At 52.3% G+C, this 17,219-nt stretch overlaps 1 protein-coding gene across 1 annotated transcript in view; it reads right to left on the bottom strand.

Moving 5' to 3' along the window:
- The window catches only part of NIBAN2 (niban apoptosis regulator 2), a 99,233-nt gene that overhangs the window by 10,735 nt on the left and 71,279 nt on the right, over nucleotides 1-17,219 (bottom strand). Inside the window, exons 6-9 of the mRNA XM_073314571.1 lie at nucleotides 8,245-8,360; nucleotides 5,547-5,651; nucleotides 3,068-3,230; nucleotides 1,493-1,680 (exon numbers count right to left, since the gene is read on the bottom strand). Of these exons, the coding sequence (XP_073170672.1) occupies nucleotides 1,493-1,680; nucleotides 3,068-3,230; nucleotides 5,547-5,651; nucleotides 8,245-8,360 (572 nt within the window). The remainder of the gene's footprint in view (nucleotides 1-1,492; nucleotides 1,681-3,067; nucleotides 3,231-5,546; nucleotides 5,652-8,244; nucleotides 8,361-17,219) is intronic.

A 17,219-nucleotide genomic window follows, 5' to 3' on the forward strand; every position in this document is an offset into this window, starting at 1 on the left:
TTGTTCCTTGACTTTAGCAAAGCTTTTGACATGGTCTCCCACAGTATTCTTGACAGCAAGTTAAAGAAGTATGAGCTGGATGAATGGACTATAGGGTGGATAGAAAGCTGGCTAGATTGTCAGGCTCAACGGGTAGTGATCAATGGCTCCATGTCAGTTGGCAGCTGGTATCAAGCGGAGTACCCCAAGGGTCGGTCCTCAGGCCAGTTTTGTTCAATATCTTCATTAATGATCTGGAGGATGGTGTGGATTGCACCCTCAGCAAGTGTGCAGATGACACTAAACTAGGAGGAGAGGTAGATACGCTGGAGGGCAGGGATAGGATCCAGAGGGACCTAGACAAATTGGAGGATTGGGCCAAAAGAAATCTGATGAGGTTCAATAAGGACAAGTGCAGAGTCCTGCACTTAGGACGGAAGAATCCCATGCACCGCTACAGACTAGGGACCCAATGGCTAGGCAGCAGGTCGGCAGAAAAGGACCTAGGGGTTACAGTGGACGAGAAGCTGGATATGAGTCAACAATGTGCCCTTGTTGCCAAGAAGGCCAATGGCATTTTGGGATGTATAAGTAGGGGCATTGCCAGCAGATCGAGGGATGTGATTGTTCCCCTCTATTCGACATCGGTGAGGCCTCATCTGGAGTACTGTGTCCAGTTTTGGGCCCCACACTACAAGAAGGATGTGGAAAAATTGGAAAACATCCAGCGGAGGGCAACAAAAATGATTAGAGGACTGGAACACATGACTTATGAGGAGAGGTTGAGGGAACTGGGATTGTTTAGTCTGCGGAAGGGAAGAATGAGGGGGGATTTGATAGCTGCTTTCAACTACCTGAATGGGGGTTCCAAAGAGGATGGCTCTAGACTGTTCTCAGTGGTAGCAGATGACAGAACAAGGAGTAATGGTCTCAAGTTGCAGTGGGGGAGGTTTAGGTTGGATAGTAGGAAAACTTTTTCACTAGGAGGGTGGTGAAACACTGGAATGCGTTACCTAGGGAGGTGGTGGAATCTCCTTCCTTAGAAGTTTTTAAGGTCAGGCTTGACAAAGCCCTGGCTGGGATGATTTAGTTGGGGATTGGTCCTGCTTTGAGCAGGGGGTTGGACTAGATGACCTCCTGAGGTCCCTTCCAACCCTGATATTCTATGATTCTATGATTAAGTGGATCGTTCTAACTTCTGCCAGAACACCAAAGGAACCTATGGATCTAGCGCGACCAGGATTGGTGCTGCCCAAGGAAGCTCTGGGCCCCCTACGGTCTGTGGCTTCCAGCTAAGAGGGGAGCATAGGCCTGCCAGCTCCGATGTGAGCAGACTAGGGGCAGGGCCACAGGTTTATTCTCACCATTCAGCTCCAGTCTTACTCAGGACAACTGGGGATGGAAGCTGAGCTCCCTCCTTGGCCAGGCTTTCCCTGGGCACCCGCGCAAGGCTTCCAGCCCATCCTGCTAGGCCAACAATGGGAATCTATGCAACCTTCTCCAGGGGCCTTACCTCTCCCAGCTTCTCCATCCCGCTCTCGTTGATTACGTTCATGTTCATGTCAGTGACCTCCTTGAAGAACACTTCCCGGACCTCGGCAAAACCCTGGCTTGTGGGAATCATCAGCGCCTCCAGGATGGAAGGGATATAGGGCTGCACATGGTTTCGGACACAGATCTCTGCTTTGGGCAGCACAAAGGCTGGATGAGGAAGAGACAGGCAAACAGACAATTAGCATGGGATGGCTCCTGCTCTGGCTACCTTCCTTGCTGAGCTTTGGAGCCACACCAGGAAGCCAAGCATGGTGCTCCAGCTCCTAGACTACACCCTAGAAAAGGACAGGAGTTGCTCTGCTCCACCCCTTCCAGGTGGTGGCCAAAAGGCTAGAGATGCAGCTGGATAAATTTATCAACGGGATGACAGAGTTGCCCGCCGCAGCTGGGGACTAGACTTGAAGACCTACAAGGTCCCTTCCCACCTTACGTCCGATCAGCCTGCAACCAGAGAACCGTGTCTGCCACGCTTGGCAGAACTCGAACGGCAATCCTCCACGCAAAACACGTGGGGGTGAAGAGAATGCTACTGGCAATTCAGTAGGCGGCACTCTTGGGTCAGTATTGACCCTGTTCTTCCCCCCTATGGAGTACGGGGCCACGTGCTGCCAGAGATGTTGGCTTCTGTATGAGCTCCTGATACCACAGGGCTTCCTACAAACAGGAGCACTCATCTCAAAGCCCTGGTCAAATTCTAGTCTGAGTAGCTAAGTTCCATTGGTGTCAGCCCTGCCCCTGCCCTGCCCTGGCTGTGTGGTAATGCTTCCCCGCCTGCCCAGCACCGTGGTACGTTAGCAGAAGCCACGTTCCACCTCAGAAGCGGCCAGAGGGTAACAGTGCAGACCTAGTTTGTAATACTTGGATGGTGTACTAATACTTTGGGATCCTTCAGGATGTAAGAAGCTATGCAGGGTGACCTCCTCTGTTGGAGGGAAATAAGGGAAAACCACTTGAAGAACAAGGGACGCTGCTTTATTTGAAGGGACATTGTAGGGAAACACCATTTCCCTTGGCACATCATGTATTTTTTCCTCCTGTGCACATTTCTACTGCCCTCCCGTACACGATGCAATTAGTATAAGTTTCAATTTCATGTTTAAAATAGCACTTATCAGTTTTAAAACATTTCAATCTCTCTTCAAATAAGGGATGGGTGATCATCTTAGGGACAAATCAAACAAATAAGGGACGGTGCCTTAAAATAAGGGCTGCTGGAGCTAGGTGAACTAGAGGACTGCTCCAGCCCTTGGCCTCTTAGCCCCCGGGTCAGGTTTCTGGCTCCCAGTCCTAGGAAAGCACTGCGGTTTTGAACGTCAGGATTTTGACTAACCCAGTACAATGGGCTATTGCTGGGGGTAGTCGTTCGGGCTCAAGCTCGGAAACCCAGACCCCGAGCCTGAATGTCTACACAGCTAATTTTTAGTGCCGTAGGTGAACCCAAGTCTGCAGATCCGGGTTCTGAGACTTGGTGCCGTGGGTGAATTTTTTTTTTTTTGCCATGTAGACATACCCAAAGGGGCAACACATTTCCTACCTCGGATTTTGCTGGCTAAGTGTTCCTTTGATGTGATGATCTGATCCATGTCTGTGCGAATGGTGCTCTCCATTCTGGGACGCTCCAGCTCACATTTGGTCACCACTGCATCATAGTGCGCCTTTATCTGGTCATAGACAAGCCTGTAGACAGCATCCGAGATCTAGAGGGGGAAGAGGAAGAGCATCGTCAGCATCCTTATCCCACGGGACGTCTGAGGCTGTGCTGCCATCTGACCTTGGTGAGCCCAGGACCCTTCCTGACCTCTGTCTGCAAGGCAGCCTGCCATCTCTTTGCACCCCACATGACTGAGTGCTCCCCAACCATGGATATGCAGGGACGTCTGGCAATAAGCTTTCTACAGCATGCACGGGAATTATGTCTGCAGCTGCCACTAGATCCCCTAACAAGAAAAGGCCTGGCTATTTGAGATCTGCCTAACAAGTCTTGTCATAACGCAGCCGCTGGTCAGCACATTTCAGGATTCGCTGCTTCCTGATGTCAGCAAGAGCGACGGACTCCATCCAGCTCCGAGTTTTGTTCACTCCCACCCACCCATTTCTCTTTTTAAAAACCACTGACTTGAAATATTTTTTTCTTTTCTACTGTACGCTTGTGGTGATTGACACTGGAATCCGTGCAGGCATCTGCTATGCACCACTGCGTTCAAATGGCAGGACTCCACCGGGATCCATGCTAGCACATCTCAGTGCAGGAGCAAAGTCTAGGATTGTAGTTCCCGAGGTTCATGAGCCTATTTTTGTTATGACTGCACAGTGCTACTGTATGTACAAGTTATTTATTGTGACGTTTGGAGGAGGAGTCTTCTGCCTGGAATTATGTCATGCTATTATTTAGCACCTCTGGGCTAGAATCATGGAAACGACGGGCTGGAGGAGAACTTGAGAGATCATCAAGTCCAAGCCCCTGCACTGAGGCAGGACCAAGTAAACTAAGACCATCCCTGACAGGTGTGTTTTTCCAGACCTCCAATGACAGGAATTCCACAACCTCTCTTGGAAGCCTCGTCCAGAGCTTAACTATTCTTATAGGTAGAAATTTTTCCCTTACATCTAACCTGAAATCTCCCTTGCTACAGACTAAGCCCGTTATTTCTTGTCCTGCCTTCTGTGGCGATGGAGAACAAATGATCCCCGTCCTCTTTATAACAGCCCTTAACACATTTGAAGGCCTCTTTGGTCCAGACTAAACATGCCTGGTCTTTTTTTAAACCTTTCCTTATCGGTCAGGTTTTCTAAACCTCTGATGATTTTTGCTGCCCTCCTCTGGACTCTCTCCAGTTTGTCCACAGCTTTCCTAAAGTGCGGCACCCAGAAAACGACACAGTACCCAGCTGAGGCCTCACCAGCATCGAGCGGGCCAAGTACCTCCCCATCAGGAGGAAATACTCAGCACTTCCTGAAAGCCAGGTCCCTTTAAAGTGTCGAGTTGGGCACCCAAAATCAGTCACCTGAGGACAAGTCGCTTAGGCCAAAGTTTACACAAGGTGTTTGTGGCAGAGGCAGGAATTGAACCCTGATCTCTTCAGTACCATTCCAACGCCTTAATGGACAAGGTCACCCTTCCTCCCTAGGGCCGGTCTCATCCTCCTGCTTCTTTCACAGGAACAGCACAAGCCCTTCCCCACCTTGGATTATTACAATGAAATAAGAATCCAATGTGATCATCAGGATTTATGCTGGAAATCTGCAATCTTCACCTTGGGCTCTGGAGGACAGAACTCTTCCCCTTTCTCATGCATTAGCACAGGGCTGCCGCATCTGGGTGGTTAAGGCTAAGGGGCACTGTTTGTTTAAAGGAGGTTTCAGTGGAATTTTACAGAGAGCGTCTCATGGAAACATTTCTATTGGTCTTAAAGGTTTTATAACAAGCCTGTTTGTATAAACCCATAGGTTCAGGCCAGATTTAGCCTGGGTTGGTCTAAAAATGGTTTGCTAAATATAGCTGGGCCGAGCCACACTGCTGGCTTAGCTATGGATGGATGTTTGCTAGGGTGTACTTCCCTCCCCGGGGGGATGGCAAGCAACACAGAAGCCGCATGTTCTGGACGTGTATGCAACCAACAGAAGGTAAGTGGGAGGTTGAGAAATAGCTGTTTACACCTATGACAGGGAGCTTGATAAAACCAGGAGTGAGGCAGACAGACAACTCGTTTCCCTGCGCCCTTGGGAAGAAGGGGGTGAATTGGGGAAGTGACTCCGAGTCACACAAGCCAGCAGGAAACAGAGTCAAGGCACCACACCCAAGGCAAGGGGATCCATTCCAAAAGCTGTCAGAGTCCAGTCCTGGATTTCCCAGCAGCCAGCCCCAATTTCTGGCGTGTGTCATCCCTACAGGAACATTTCAGCCAGTTGGGCATTATTGCACCAGCCTCATGCTGCAGCATTCACAGCCCCACGCTGCCCTCACAGGGCCCTGGCCTCTTACCACCGCCCCCCCCCACCACACACACACTAACCTGTATCCAGAGTCTCTGCCTCTCCTGGGCCTTGCCCTTCAGCTTGGGGCCGATCGTGTTTTTCAGTTCTGGGACCAGTTCCTCCATCACCAGATTGCTCAAGACCTAGAGGAGCAGAATCAGGAGGCCGTTAGTGACTAGATCTCACATGGCTGTTAGCTGTCCTTCCACTGCTGGGCACTCTGCTCTCCCTGCCTCCCGACCCATCCCCTCTTCTTCCTCACTGGCTGCCCGGTCCTCTGAAGATCCATTTCGTTTCCTCCTTCCCTACTTCTGTGATATGCTGCTACAGACTCTTACGTGACACCTTTCCCTGTGCATCCAACGCTTCGTTACGTAGCTCTGGTACTTCCATCTAGATCAAGGGCTCTTGGCATGAAACAATCTCTCCATAACACATGATAACGGTCTCCCTCCAGCCGTTCTGAAGCACTGAGGATACTTGAGGAAGCTAGTGCTCCCCACACTTTGTTTTCTAGCAAAGAGAGCCCTTTGCACCACAAATCCTCTTCCGATGCCTTAGCTGAGAGAGCATTGGGAACAGGGTCTGTACGCGGAGCTGCTCCCTCGTCCCGTGGGAGGGTCTTTCATGGCCCTGGAGAGGCACACTGTGCCGCTCAAGTCTGAGCGGAGCGCAAGACAGCGCTCCAATTGCTAGCTAGGGCGACCCCACCAACCCGGGAAGGCGCACGGTCTCCTGAGCAGGCCCTGCAGGAGACATCCACTGGTGGATCCATCCTGCACAGCTGCAAGGACCAAAGCCAGGCTCCTATGGAAGGGGCTGGCCGGGCGTGGTTGCGTGCCCACAGAGGACGTGTGCGTGAGAAGCTAACGAAGATGTTCTCCCGCTGCCAGACACGGGGAGCATCGAGACTAGAGCTCCGGCTCAGAGTGGCTGCTCAGGGTGCAAGCTAACCCAGTATGTCCCGGAGGGTTAGCGCCCCACTGCTCTAGGGGGTAGGTGCTGACAGAATCAGTGAGTCTCTGCTTGGCTTAGGTCCCTCTCCTCCTAGCAGTTTGGCTTGACGCCCCCTCTGCCCGTTTCCTCCACGTTCAGCCTCCTGCCCACCTTCCGCTCGGCTGGGTTCCTAAACCCAGGGGTCGACCCGCCCCTCCCCACCACCTTCCTAGTCCCAGCTGCAGCCTCAGAACTGTTCACATGTGGGATTTTGGCGCTCCGCCCACTGGCCGCCTCCGACCTGCCAAGGAGATCCTATTAAAATGCATCACACGAGTCCGTAAAGCAACATCCTTGACATCTGAGCTGCAGTATTACACAGCCTGCCAGCACCACTCTCCCCTGGGGATTCCAGCACCCCCCCGCCGAGGATTCCTTCCCCCCCGCTCCACCCCATCACCAGAAGATTCCACTAGACACTGGCGGGGAGGGGAGAGAGTATATTTCCCCCCCTCACATTAACGCTGGCCCTCCACAGTGGGAACTATGGTATTTGCAGAGGCCCAGCAAGCTCCCTGAGCTGTAACCAGCCGCGGCTGGAATTCCTGCCCGGCCGGAGCAGCCCAACTCCTGTGGAACGCCCTGGGAGGGGTGCATGTCAGAAATGACTTTTTAACAAGGCACCTTCCTCTTTCTCAAGGGCGGCCAGAAGCGGTGAAGCAAGGGGGTGTCAAGGGAGAGAGAGGAGGGGCACAGGAGCATTTGGGGTATCAATCCCTGCTTTAAGCTTGCCGGCAAGCATGCAATCTTTCTTCCCCCAAGCTTGCCCTCCATGCCAACCCACCCAAGGAGATGGTTTAAAGCCAGGTCTGCATGGAGAGCCAGATGCAGCATCTGAGCAGAGTTACTTTTGGAAGGGCATAGGCAGTAAACTCCGCCATCAAGACACCAGCTTGGGTACAAGCTTCTCTTCCCAAGTTAAGCGTCACTCTTGATGTCTGGGTAAGGTTGGGGAGTGGGGGTGTCACTTTTTAAAAGGTGGCTAAAGCCGATCTTCCTAAAGAGGTTTCCTCCCTTTAGGGGGTCACTAGGACCCCAAAATGCAGCCCTGTCTGTGGAAAGGTTGGGCAGGACCCGTGAAGGCATTCAGGGTCCCCCAGGATCTCCCCAGCCAGCAGACGCCTTGCCACGGCAGCTCGGTGGTGAGATCCATTCATCCCTCCCTCCCGCCAATACAACTCCCACCAGCAGAAAGAGAAGTCTCTACAAGAGGGAAGACGCAGTTGCAAGCTGGGCTGGAGATAAAGGGGGAACAGGCTGCATACGACAGCACCAGGCAGAGGTGGAGGAAGGACCAGCAGCTGCCAGTGACCTCTAACCTAGCATAACATCCACTCAGCAGTGACACAGGGCTGACGTGTAAGCAGCATGCCCGTCCCAGGCTTCCCCCCCAGCCCTCCCTGGAATAGCGCCATTTTCCCCGGCCTGGAGGGCTGAATGACTAAGCCAGCTCTCCCCAATAGACCAGCTGCCAGAGCAAAGGCACAACGGTTTATCCCTTCGGGGTGGATGTCGGATGGGCCACACCCTGCCATGCAGCCACACCTCAAGGCTTTGGAGCGTCTAACCCAGCAGGGGTGCCGGCTCCACTCCCTCAGCAGCTGCTTCGTCCCCCAACCATGGGTAATCTCAGTACATCCAGGAGGCCGATTTGGAGGCGCCAAACCATCCCCCTTCTGGCTGGGGTCAGGTCATTGCAGGAGAAGCCGCTCTTGGCCGGGGGACCCCTCTCACCCTCACCTGGACCTCGTTGCCACAGAGCATGTCCCAGGTGCCGTACTGCTCCTTCGACTGCCGGTACATGCGGACGGCATCCGTAAAGGCTGGGGCCTCCACCTTGGAGTCCTCTGGGATCCCTGAAGGAGAGAGGGGGGTGGGGGGGGTGGAAGAGAGGAAACCACAGCAGATTTTCCTGTGATGCACTCATAGCTTCTGTTACATTTTTGTCCTTCACGTTAGTTCCAGGTTTCAGAGCAGCAGCCGTGTTAGTCTGTATCCACAAAAAGAACAGGAGGACTTGTGGCAGCTTAGAGACGAACAAATTTATTTGAGCATAAGCTTGCGTGAGCTACAGCTCACTTCATCGGATGCATGCAGTGGAAAATACAGTGGGGAGATTTATATACACAGAGAACATGAAACAATGGGTGTTACCATACACACTGTAACGAGAGTGATCAGGTAAGGTGAGCTATTACCAGCAGGAGAGCGGGGGGGGGGGCACCTTTTGTATTGATAATCAAGGTGGGCCATTTCCAGCAGTTGACAAGAACGTCTGAGGAACAGTAGGGGGGAATAAACATGGGGAAATACTTTTACTTTGTGTAATGACCCATCCACTCCCAGTCTTTATTCAAGCCTAAGTTAATTGTGTCCAGTTTGCAAATTAATTCTAATTCAGCAGTCTCTCGTTGGAGTCTGTTTTTGAAGTTTTTTTGTTGAAGAAATGTCACTTTTAGGTCTGTAATTGAGTGACCAAAGAGACTGAAGTGTTCTCTGACGGTTTTTGAATGTTATCATTCTTGACGTCTGATTTGTGTCCATTTATTCTTTTACGTAAAGACTGTCCAGTTTGGCCAATGGACATGGCAGAGAGGCATTGCCGGCACATTTCACAGTGGTAGATGTGCAGGTGAAGGAGCCTCTGATCGTGTGGCTGATGTGATTAGCCCTATGATGATGTCCCCTGAATAGATATGTGGACACAGATGGCAACGGGCTTTGTTGCAAGGATAGGTTCCTGGGTTAGTATTTTTGTTGTGTGGTTGCTGGTGAGTATTTGCTTCAGGTTGGGGGGCATACGTAACTTCTTTTTATGTTAGTTCCACATTCCCTTCCCCTGCCGTGACTCACGCTGACAGGGACGGCAGCCCTTGCGGGGAGCTCACAGCCAGCAATCTGACACAATTCCCTGGGACTGGAGTAGCGGGAGCCCCCCGCTCCAGCCAAAGCTCCAAAGCACCTTCAGAGACGAAAAGTGCCATGTAAGGCTAATTGAGATGGGCCTGGACCAAAACCCCAGATCCAAATACCCCCAAAAGCCCTGGGGACATTTCAGATCTGGAGCTAAAATGTGGCTGCCTTATATTGTTCCCTGTACTGCCTCCGAGCAGCAAGAGAATGGATATAGGGCACCATACACCACCACCACTGTCATTTGACAAGGGGATCCCACAGCACATAAACGGGGGAGGAGGGGACAAAGAAGGCGCATGGGCATCGCCAGAAAGATTTCCTACTGGCATCAAGTAACTAAACACCCAGCTAGTCCCAGCCCACCCCATGAGAGCTCTCCCAAGGCCCAGGGTTAGACAGACACCTGGAGCACTGGGCAGCGCAAACCACAGGATGGGAGGTCGAAAGGAAATTAATGACCAATCATGGGGAGGTGGGGAGGGAAAGGAGAGAGTGGGTTTAAAAAAAGAAAAGTATGAGGCAGTGGATGAGTCATGGGCAGCATGAGGTTCCCAGCCAAACCCAGTGCGGGGAGGTGGGGACACCAATTGCATTGCAGCCTGTTCCACTCCCACTGAGATTTCATCTCCATGATTTACAGCAGCAGACACCACAGGGCAGACCATGGGACAAGAAGAGGACTAGTTGATGGGGGGTGGGGTGGGGTGGCAGGGAGTCCATCTATTTCCATGACCTCCCCCAATCCCTGGAAACCAGAGGCCACATCTGTATACGGTTGTTCATGCAGGGAAAGAACTGGGGTGGTTAACTGGGGAGGGGGGGGTAGGGTAGCAGGGGTTAGCTGGAGTTTGAGAGGTACCAGGCTGGGGGCAGAGTGTTCTGGGAACTGGTTTGCCTAACCCATTGCAACACTGAGATACCCAAGGAAAGGATGCGCTGGCGTGAATCTTTCCAGAGCTACTGACCGATGCTCCAAGCAGCTGAACCAGCCCCGGAGCTGTGGAAGGCGAGAGAAGTGAGGGTGCTGGGGGCACAAATTGGCTGGTTGCCAAGCGTTCCATGCCAAGTACAGGGCTGCCATTAACCCTGCCCTGCCTCTCTGCAGTCTGCACTGGGAGCTGCAAGTCTGGAACTCATAGGCTGGGAAGTGGGGCAAGGACTTCACCTCTGGGTAGCAAAGCCTTTGGATGCCTGATGCATTAGACTGCATGTGTACTTCCCTTCTGGCTGCCTTGGCCAGCAGTAGAAGGAATGCAGGATATGACTGGGACTCCGCACAAAGTCTGGGTCTCTGCAGTCTCCTGCCAGGCAGAGCTGAGCCTCCAAGTGCTTGCTGCAAGCCGGCTCTGCCTGCGTGAAATCCTGAAAAGCAGCCTCTCTCCTACTTTGCCCCACTGCATCATGTGCCAGAGCATGGAATCCAGGCACTCACAAATGCAGCAGAGGGATTCTTAGGGCAGCTGACCTGGGGAAAGGACCAGAGGCCACAGCTGGGGAAACGGAGGAGAAGAGGATAAAAACTCCTGTATAGATAGAAGGAAGCAAACACACACACACACAAAAGGCAGATCAGTAATTCCCACCTGACAATACATGGAACAGCAGCAGCTTTCAGAGTGCTAAAGCAGAGGCTAGGGCCTTGGCCAAGAAGAGGAGCCAGAGTAGGGTCCGCTCGGTATTATCTAACGTTCGTGCGTCGCACCAGCATGTTCCCGGCACTTTTCACAGAGACTAGAGCAGCAGGGTAGAATCCTGGCCCCACCGAAGTCAGCGGGAGCTTTGCGACTGTGTGAGAAATCCTAGCTGTGCTAAAGTCAGCTTCTGCCCCAAGAAGCATACACTGAGTACCCAATAAAGCTTTTACTCAGGGGCAGAATGAAACACTTGCCCTGGTAAGACGGGGGACAGCTCAGACTTTAAGGCCAGAAGGGACCATCACGAACATCTAGTCTGACCTCCTGCACATTGCAGGCCACAGAACCTCACGCACCCACTCCTGTAATAGACCCCCAACCTCTGCCTGAGTTACTGAAGTCCTTAAATATTGATTTAAAGACTTCAAGTTATATTTACTTGCATTCAAACCAGCAAGTGACCCGTGCCCCACACTGCAGGGGAAGTCGAAACCCGCCCAGGGTCTCTGCCAATCTGATCTGGGGGGAAATTCCTTCCTAACCCCAAATATGGCCATCAGTTAAGAGGACTGAGCCTCCTTAGGGATACAGATCTGAGCATCTGATGGAGCTCCATGGCCCAACAGATGTGGATTCAGATTCTAGGACAGATTCAAAGTGCATTAGTGTCCTATGTGGTTTCTAAAGTACCCTCAGATCAGAAACTCCAAGTCACCAGCCTTGCTGTGATACCCACAGACACAGGTTTCCAACATGTTACTGCTTCACATAACACCCCTCCCTTCAGCGCTCTGTGGGTCCAGCTTTGCTCCTGAAGCCACCAGTAGCCCTTAGATGGAATTAGAGCCCCATAGGTTTCGATCTAGATTGGGAGGCAGCGTTCCTAGGGCTAGAGCACTGGACTGGGTTTATTCCTGGCACAGACACTGACCTGTTAGGTGACTTTGGGCAAGTCAATTCACCTCCCTGCCTCAGTTTACCCATCTGTAAAATGGGGATATCGATACTGACCTCCTTCATAAAGTGTTTTGAGCTCTACTGATGAAGAAAACCATATAAGAGCTGAGAATTATTATTTCCACAAAGCCAGGCCATCATTGTTAGGGCCCTACCAATTTCACGTCAGGGACCATGAAATAAGCCCTTCCCCAGGAAATCTGATCTCCACCATGCTGCTGGGAGCAACCCAGCTGAGGGCTCCTAGCTGCGAGTCCCAGCCAGGCTGGGGAAGGACAGGACATATGGATGCTCTTGGGGGTGGGGCGTTGGGCAGCAGCCCCAGAGGTTCCTGCAGCCGGAGGAGGCTTGTGGAGGTGGGTCTGATCTCCCAGTGAGAGCGCAGGGACTAGCAGCTAGGAGCCCTTGGCTGGGGCACTCCCAGCAGCATGGGTGAGATCAGACCCATCTCCACGAATCTCCTACGGCTGCAGGAAGCTCAGCGGCTGCTGCCTTCAGATCCCAGCTCTGAAGGCAACACAGAAGTGAGAGTGGCAATCCCATGACCCCCGTATAACAGGTTTGTGAAACGGACACACACACACACACCCCACGGTGGCCCCCTTTTGGGTTGGGACCCCCGCAGTTACAACAGCCTGAAATTTAGATTTAAACATCAGAAAACATGAAATTCACCAATTTTCCAATTCTATGGCCGTGAAATTGACCCAAACGGACCGTGACTTTGGTAGGGCCTTAGACATGGTGATATCTGGGTGCTGCTCTTATTACAAGCAACCAAGAAATACTCAGGCCAAGATTAGTCCCTTGGGTGGTCACAGACTTGGCTGTCTACAACAGCAGCAGTATCTTATGCAAGGATACAGCCAGGGACCTGTTCCACTGTTACTACTTGGCGGGAGAGCTAAATCCACTGAAACAGTTCCGAGCAAACAAAAGCAAATTCCTTTAGAAGTGTTTTGAAGCAACAACTGTCGTAAACAGAGGAATGCAAAAGGGGGTCGGTTTTATATTAATTTAGTAGCAAAAAAAAAAAATCCTAACAATCTTTGAAGTTAGACTCCACTGGTCCTTGTCATTTCTAAAATTTGACTTTAATTTTAAGTCCCTATGTAAAAATAGCAAGTACTCAAAGCATACTGCTCCTCGGGTGTCAGACCTACCTGCAAAAACCAGTTTATTTACTTTCCATTCCAGTTACCCTGCAGAGCCAGCCGGATGCTCCTGTGACTCATGCATCAACACCAAAATTGCTAATTTAGCAGCTACTGCAGAATCTCTGTTCCGATCTGTAAGCCAGGGAGAACCTAGCTGTATATTCATACCCCAGGAAGCGTATGATGGGTTGGCAGTTGGGGGAGGGAGGGAGAGAAATCACAAGGTATTTTTGCTTGTGCGCTGAGCGTTTATCTGGAGCATGAGCAGCATAAACATGGGAAACCACAATGCCATTTTTTAATCAAGGGAATTTCAAGATAATCTTATTGAAACGAAGCTAAAAGATTTAAGACCATAAGGGACCATAATAATCATGTCGTCTGATCTCCTGCAGAGGACTGACCGGAGACCCGCCCCGGAGAGTCCTGGGCTATCGCCTTTAGAAATTCATTCTGTTACTGGAATCTTTGGTTTTATCTGTAATAAAGCCAGGTCACCAGTGCAGCTGTGGCCTGTTTAAATGTGTGCCCCTTTAATGCGCTAACTAGCCTCTCCCTTCCAGTGACTGAGGTTCACAAGACAATATAGATCAGCAGCAAAGCAAGCTGGACGGGCAGCCGCCTGCTCCCCCACATGGGTGTTTGGCCAGACTTACTGCCCCGGTAAGTGCCCATGGCAATCTGACCAGGAACGGAGTAGCCAGGGACGCTGTGCATCAGAAAGCTGGGCGAGGCGGAGGAAGCATGCGCCACACCTGTTCAGAAATGGATGTGTTCTAAGCAGCAGCCGCCTTCCAGGTAGAATTTGCTAATTTGCCCCAAAGAATGCTGGGTAAAAGTGATCCCCTTCCATTGTGTAGCTCCCACCTCCAGGCAGATCTTAGTCCTGCTGTGGCCAGGGCCACACAAAGGCCTCTGGGGGCCTGGGGCAGAGTCTGAAATGGAGACCACTACCCCCTGCACTGTCAAAAACATTACTACGGATGGGATACCCGGAGGGGAGTTGCAGAGAAAGACCGCCGAGCGTGCATCCTACACTGGTGGCTCCTGTCCCGCGGGGCTAGCCCCAGTGTCCCGCTCAGCCACCTGGGGCGTGGTGTCACAGTGCCACTCAGGTTCGGCTCGGCCCCCAAACCCACGTGGCCCCGTGCACCAGGCCGCAATGCCACACATTCAAATTTGGCCCAGAGGCTCTTCATCATGACAGGACAAAGGGACGGCCTGGCCAAACCTGCATGGTGCTGTAATCCAAGCACCAGCTCGCAATGCCACTTGGTTTGGGGACTCTCTCAAACGGGGGATCGGGGAGAGGGAGGGGGGGGGGACTGCCCCTTTTGTCTCCCACCCAACCCTGGCTGCAGCTAAGTAAATGTGGAGTAAGACAGACCCTTTCCTCCAGCTCGAGGTCTGTAAGTAACCCTCCTGCACTGGTAAGTGCCAGAAACAGGTTTAGCTGAGCAGAGCTGGGTGGGGTTTGTCCCCATCTCAGAGAAATTTTCAAAATCTCCAATTTTTGTGCCACGGATCAGGATAAAAAGTAAAAAAATATCAAAAACTTTTCAAATGAAAAAATTCAAAAAAGCTCAGCTGTGGTTAATCAGAAGGTTTCTTTTCGACCATTTCTACAAAACCCCCCGGGTTTGACCCTTTCACATTCAGAATTTTTGTTTTTCTGTAAATTAGCTTCAATTTCTTAACAAAAAGCAGTTTTGAACCGGAAACCTGGATTTTTTTTATTTCAAAAGCATCAAAACAAGAGAGGATTTCCCAACTTTTTCAACTCGAGAAAGTTAACCAGAACAGACCCTTTCCTGCAAGAAGGTTCACTCTTCACAAATACGCATTTTTGGATGAAAAATGCTTCAGCAAAAAAACCAGCTGTTTAGACAAGTTTGCCAGCAGCCCCTTTCCACAGCTCAGCCAGGTTCTTACTGCTGGCTGATTCGCAGCAGAGGGTCGGTTTTGTTTCTCCTATTAAGATTGCCCAGGCCAGGGTGGAAAAATGATTAAAGAAAAAAAATCCCCTCATTGTTACTAATGGGGAACAGTTCCTCTTTCGTCAGCAGCTGCTAACGATGGATCTTGGTCTCTCTCCAGTTATGCTTTTGTGTCTGGTCGGCAATTTTCCCTAAATCAAGGGAAAGTGGGAAAAGCCCAGGATAATGTGGGGGTGTGCACATGTATGCGGAACAGGGGAACGAACGCCAGGGCTAAGTGCCTGGAGTGCAGCTCATGTAGCTGGATGGTCTTGCGGGCTAAATCAGAGCAGGCCCATGGCCTTGCAGTCTGAGCCCAGATCTAAAGCCTGCAGCTCCAGAGCTAGTAAACGCAAGTTTACTAGCTCTGGTTGTCGGAGATCTCCTAGCACTATGAGGAACCCTAAGGCCCTCACCTTTGAAGTAGGCCAGGCTGATTGGACCTAGGACAACGCTGCCTGCTGTCCGCCTCCGCCATCCCCCCCAGTTACGTATCCAACAGCGATGGAAACTCTTCACTGTGGGGCTAGACTTGGGAGGTGGTATCAAGCTGTCACAGCATAGCAATTAATGAGCATTGATTACAAAGACAGCAAATACACCCACCTGGCCAGCTAGTTCCCCAATGTTCCCTTCTTGCCCTTCCACTTCCCCTTCGGCTTAGGGCTCAGAGAGACCATGGAACAGAAGGCCTTTGTCAGTGGGGCAGAGCACAAAGAACAGCACTAGGTGGGAAAGGAATTCCAGAGTGGGGTGTGTGTGATAAGGGTTGCCAACTTTCTAATCACACAAAATTGAACACACTAGCCCCACCCCTGCCTTGAGGCCCGGCCCCCTGCTCACTACATTCCCCCTCCCTCCGTGGCTTGCTCTCCCCCACCCTCACTCACTTTCACTGGGCTGAGGCAGGGGCTTGGGGTGCGGGCTGGGTATGAGGGGTTTGGGGTGCAGAAGGGGGCTCCAGGCTGGGGGTTGGGGCTGAGGGATTTGGAGTATGGGAGGGGGCTGCAAGTTGAGGCAGGGGGCTTGGGGGACAGGAGGAGGTGAGGGCTCTGGGCTGGGGTCAGGGATGAGGGGTCTGAGGTGCAGGATGGGGCTCCAGGTTTGGGGAGGGGCCTCAAGGTTGGGGCAGGGGGTTGGGATGCGGACTTACCTCGGGTGGCTCCTAGTCAGTGGGGCTAAGGCAGGCTGCCTGCCTGTCCTGACACTGCGTTGCATATGCCCTGGAAGCAGCCAGCAGGGGGGCCAGGAGGCTCCACGCGCCGATCTCACCCACAGGCACCACCCGTCCCCTGGCTCCCATTGGCCTGGAACCAGCCAATGGGAGTGTGGAGACGGTGCTCAGGGTGGGGGCAGCGCGCAGAGCTCCATGGCACCCCCGCCTAGGAGCCGGACCTGCTGGCCGCTTCCAGGGCGCAGTGTGGTGCCAGGACTGGTAGGGACTAGCCTGCCTTTGTGCCGCAGCACCACCGACTGGACCTTTAACGGCCCGGTCGGCAGTGCCGACCAGAGCCACCAGGGTCCCTTTTGGACCGGGTGTTCCAGTCGAAAACCGGACACTTGGTCACCCTAGGTGCGACTGATAGCTCTGCAGGGGAAAGGCTGCTTAATGAGCAGCAAATTCCGGCCTGGCCCCAGGAGGAAACGCCAGAAGAGAGGGTGAGTGCGGAAAGGGTGTGGAGAGATGCATATAAACGCCATTGTGTGTCTGTGCCAATAGGGCCTCACCCCACACACAGCCTGGCCAGCTCTCCAGTCCCAACCTGCAGAGGCCTGTGACGGAGCTAAGCTCTGCCTTGCAGGGACCTGTCGGAGCACGAACTGGGGGAGCTGGGATGGAAAATTTAAAAAGCAGCTAATATCTGCTGAGTCAAGAGGGGAGGAGGAGGAGGAGCTCTGAGCACCTCTATACCTGGGAGAATACCACAGGCAAGTGCAAGGAGACACCAGTGAGGATTACAAGGGCTGAACTCTGACCCACAATGTCTTAAAGGGAAAGGGACCTGTTTGTTCAGCTAAGACTGGAAAGCTGACGACGATGTTCTTCTGAATGGGGATGTCTGGCAGCTGTGCGT

Source organism: Lepidochelys kempii, chromosome 16 (genome assembly GCF_965140265.1).
Source record: "Lepidochelys kempii isolate rLepKem1 chromosome 16, rLepKem1.hap2, whole genome shotgun sequence".
Lineage (NCBI taxonomy): Eukaryota > Metazoa > Chordata > Testudines > Cheloniidae > Lepidochelys > Lepidochelys kempii.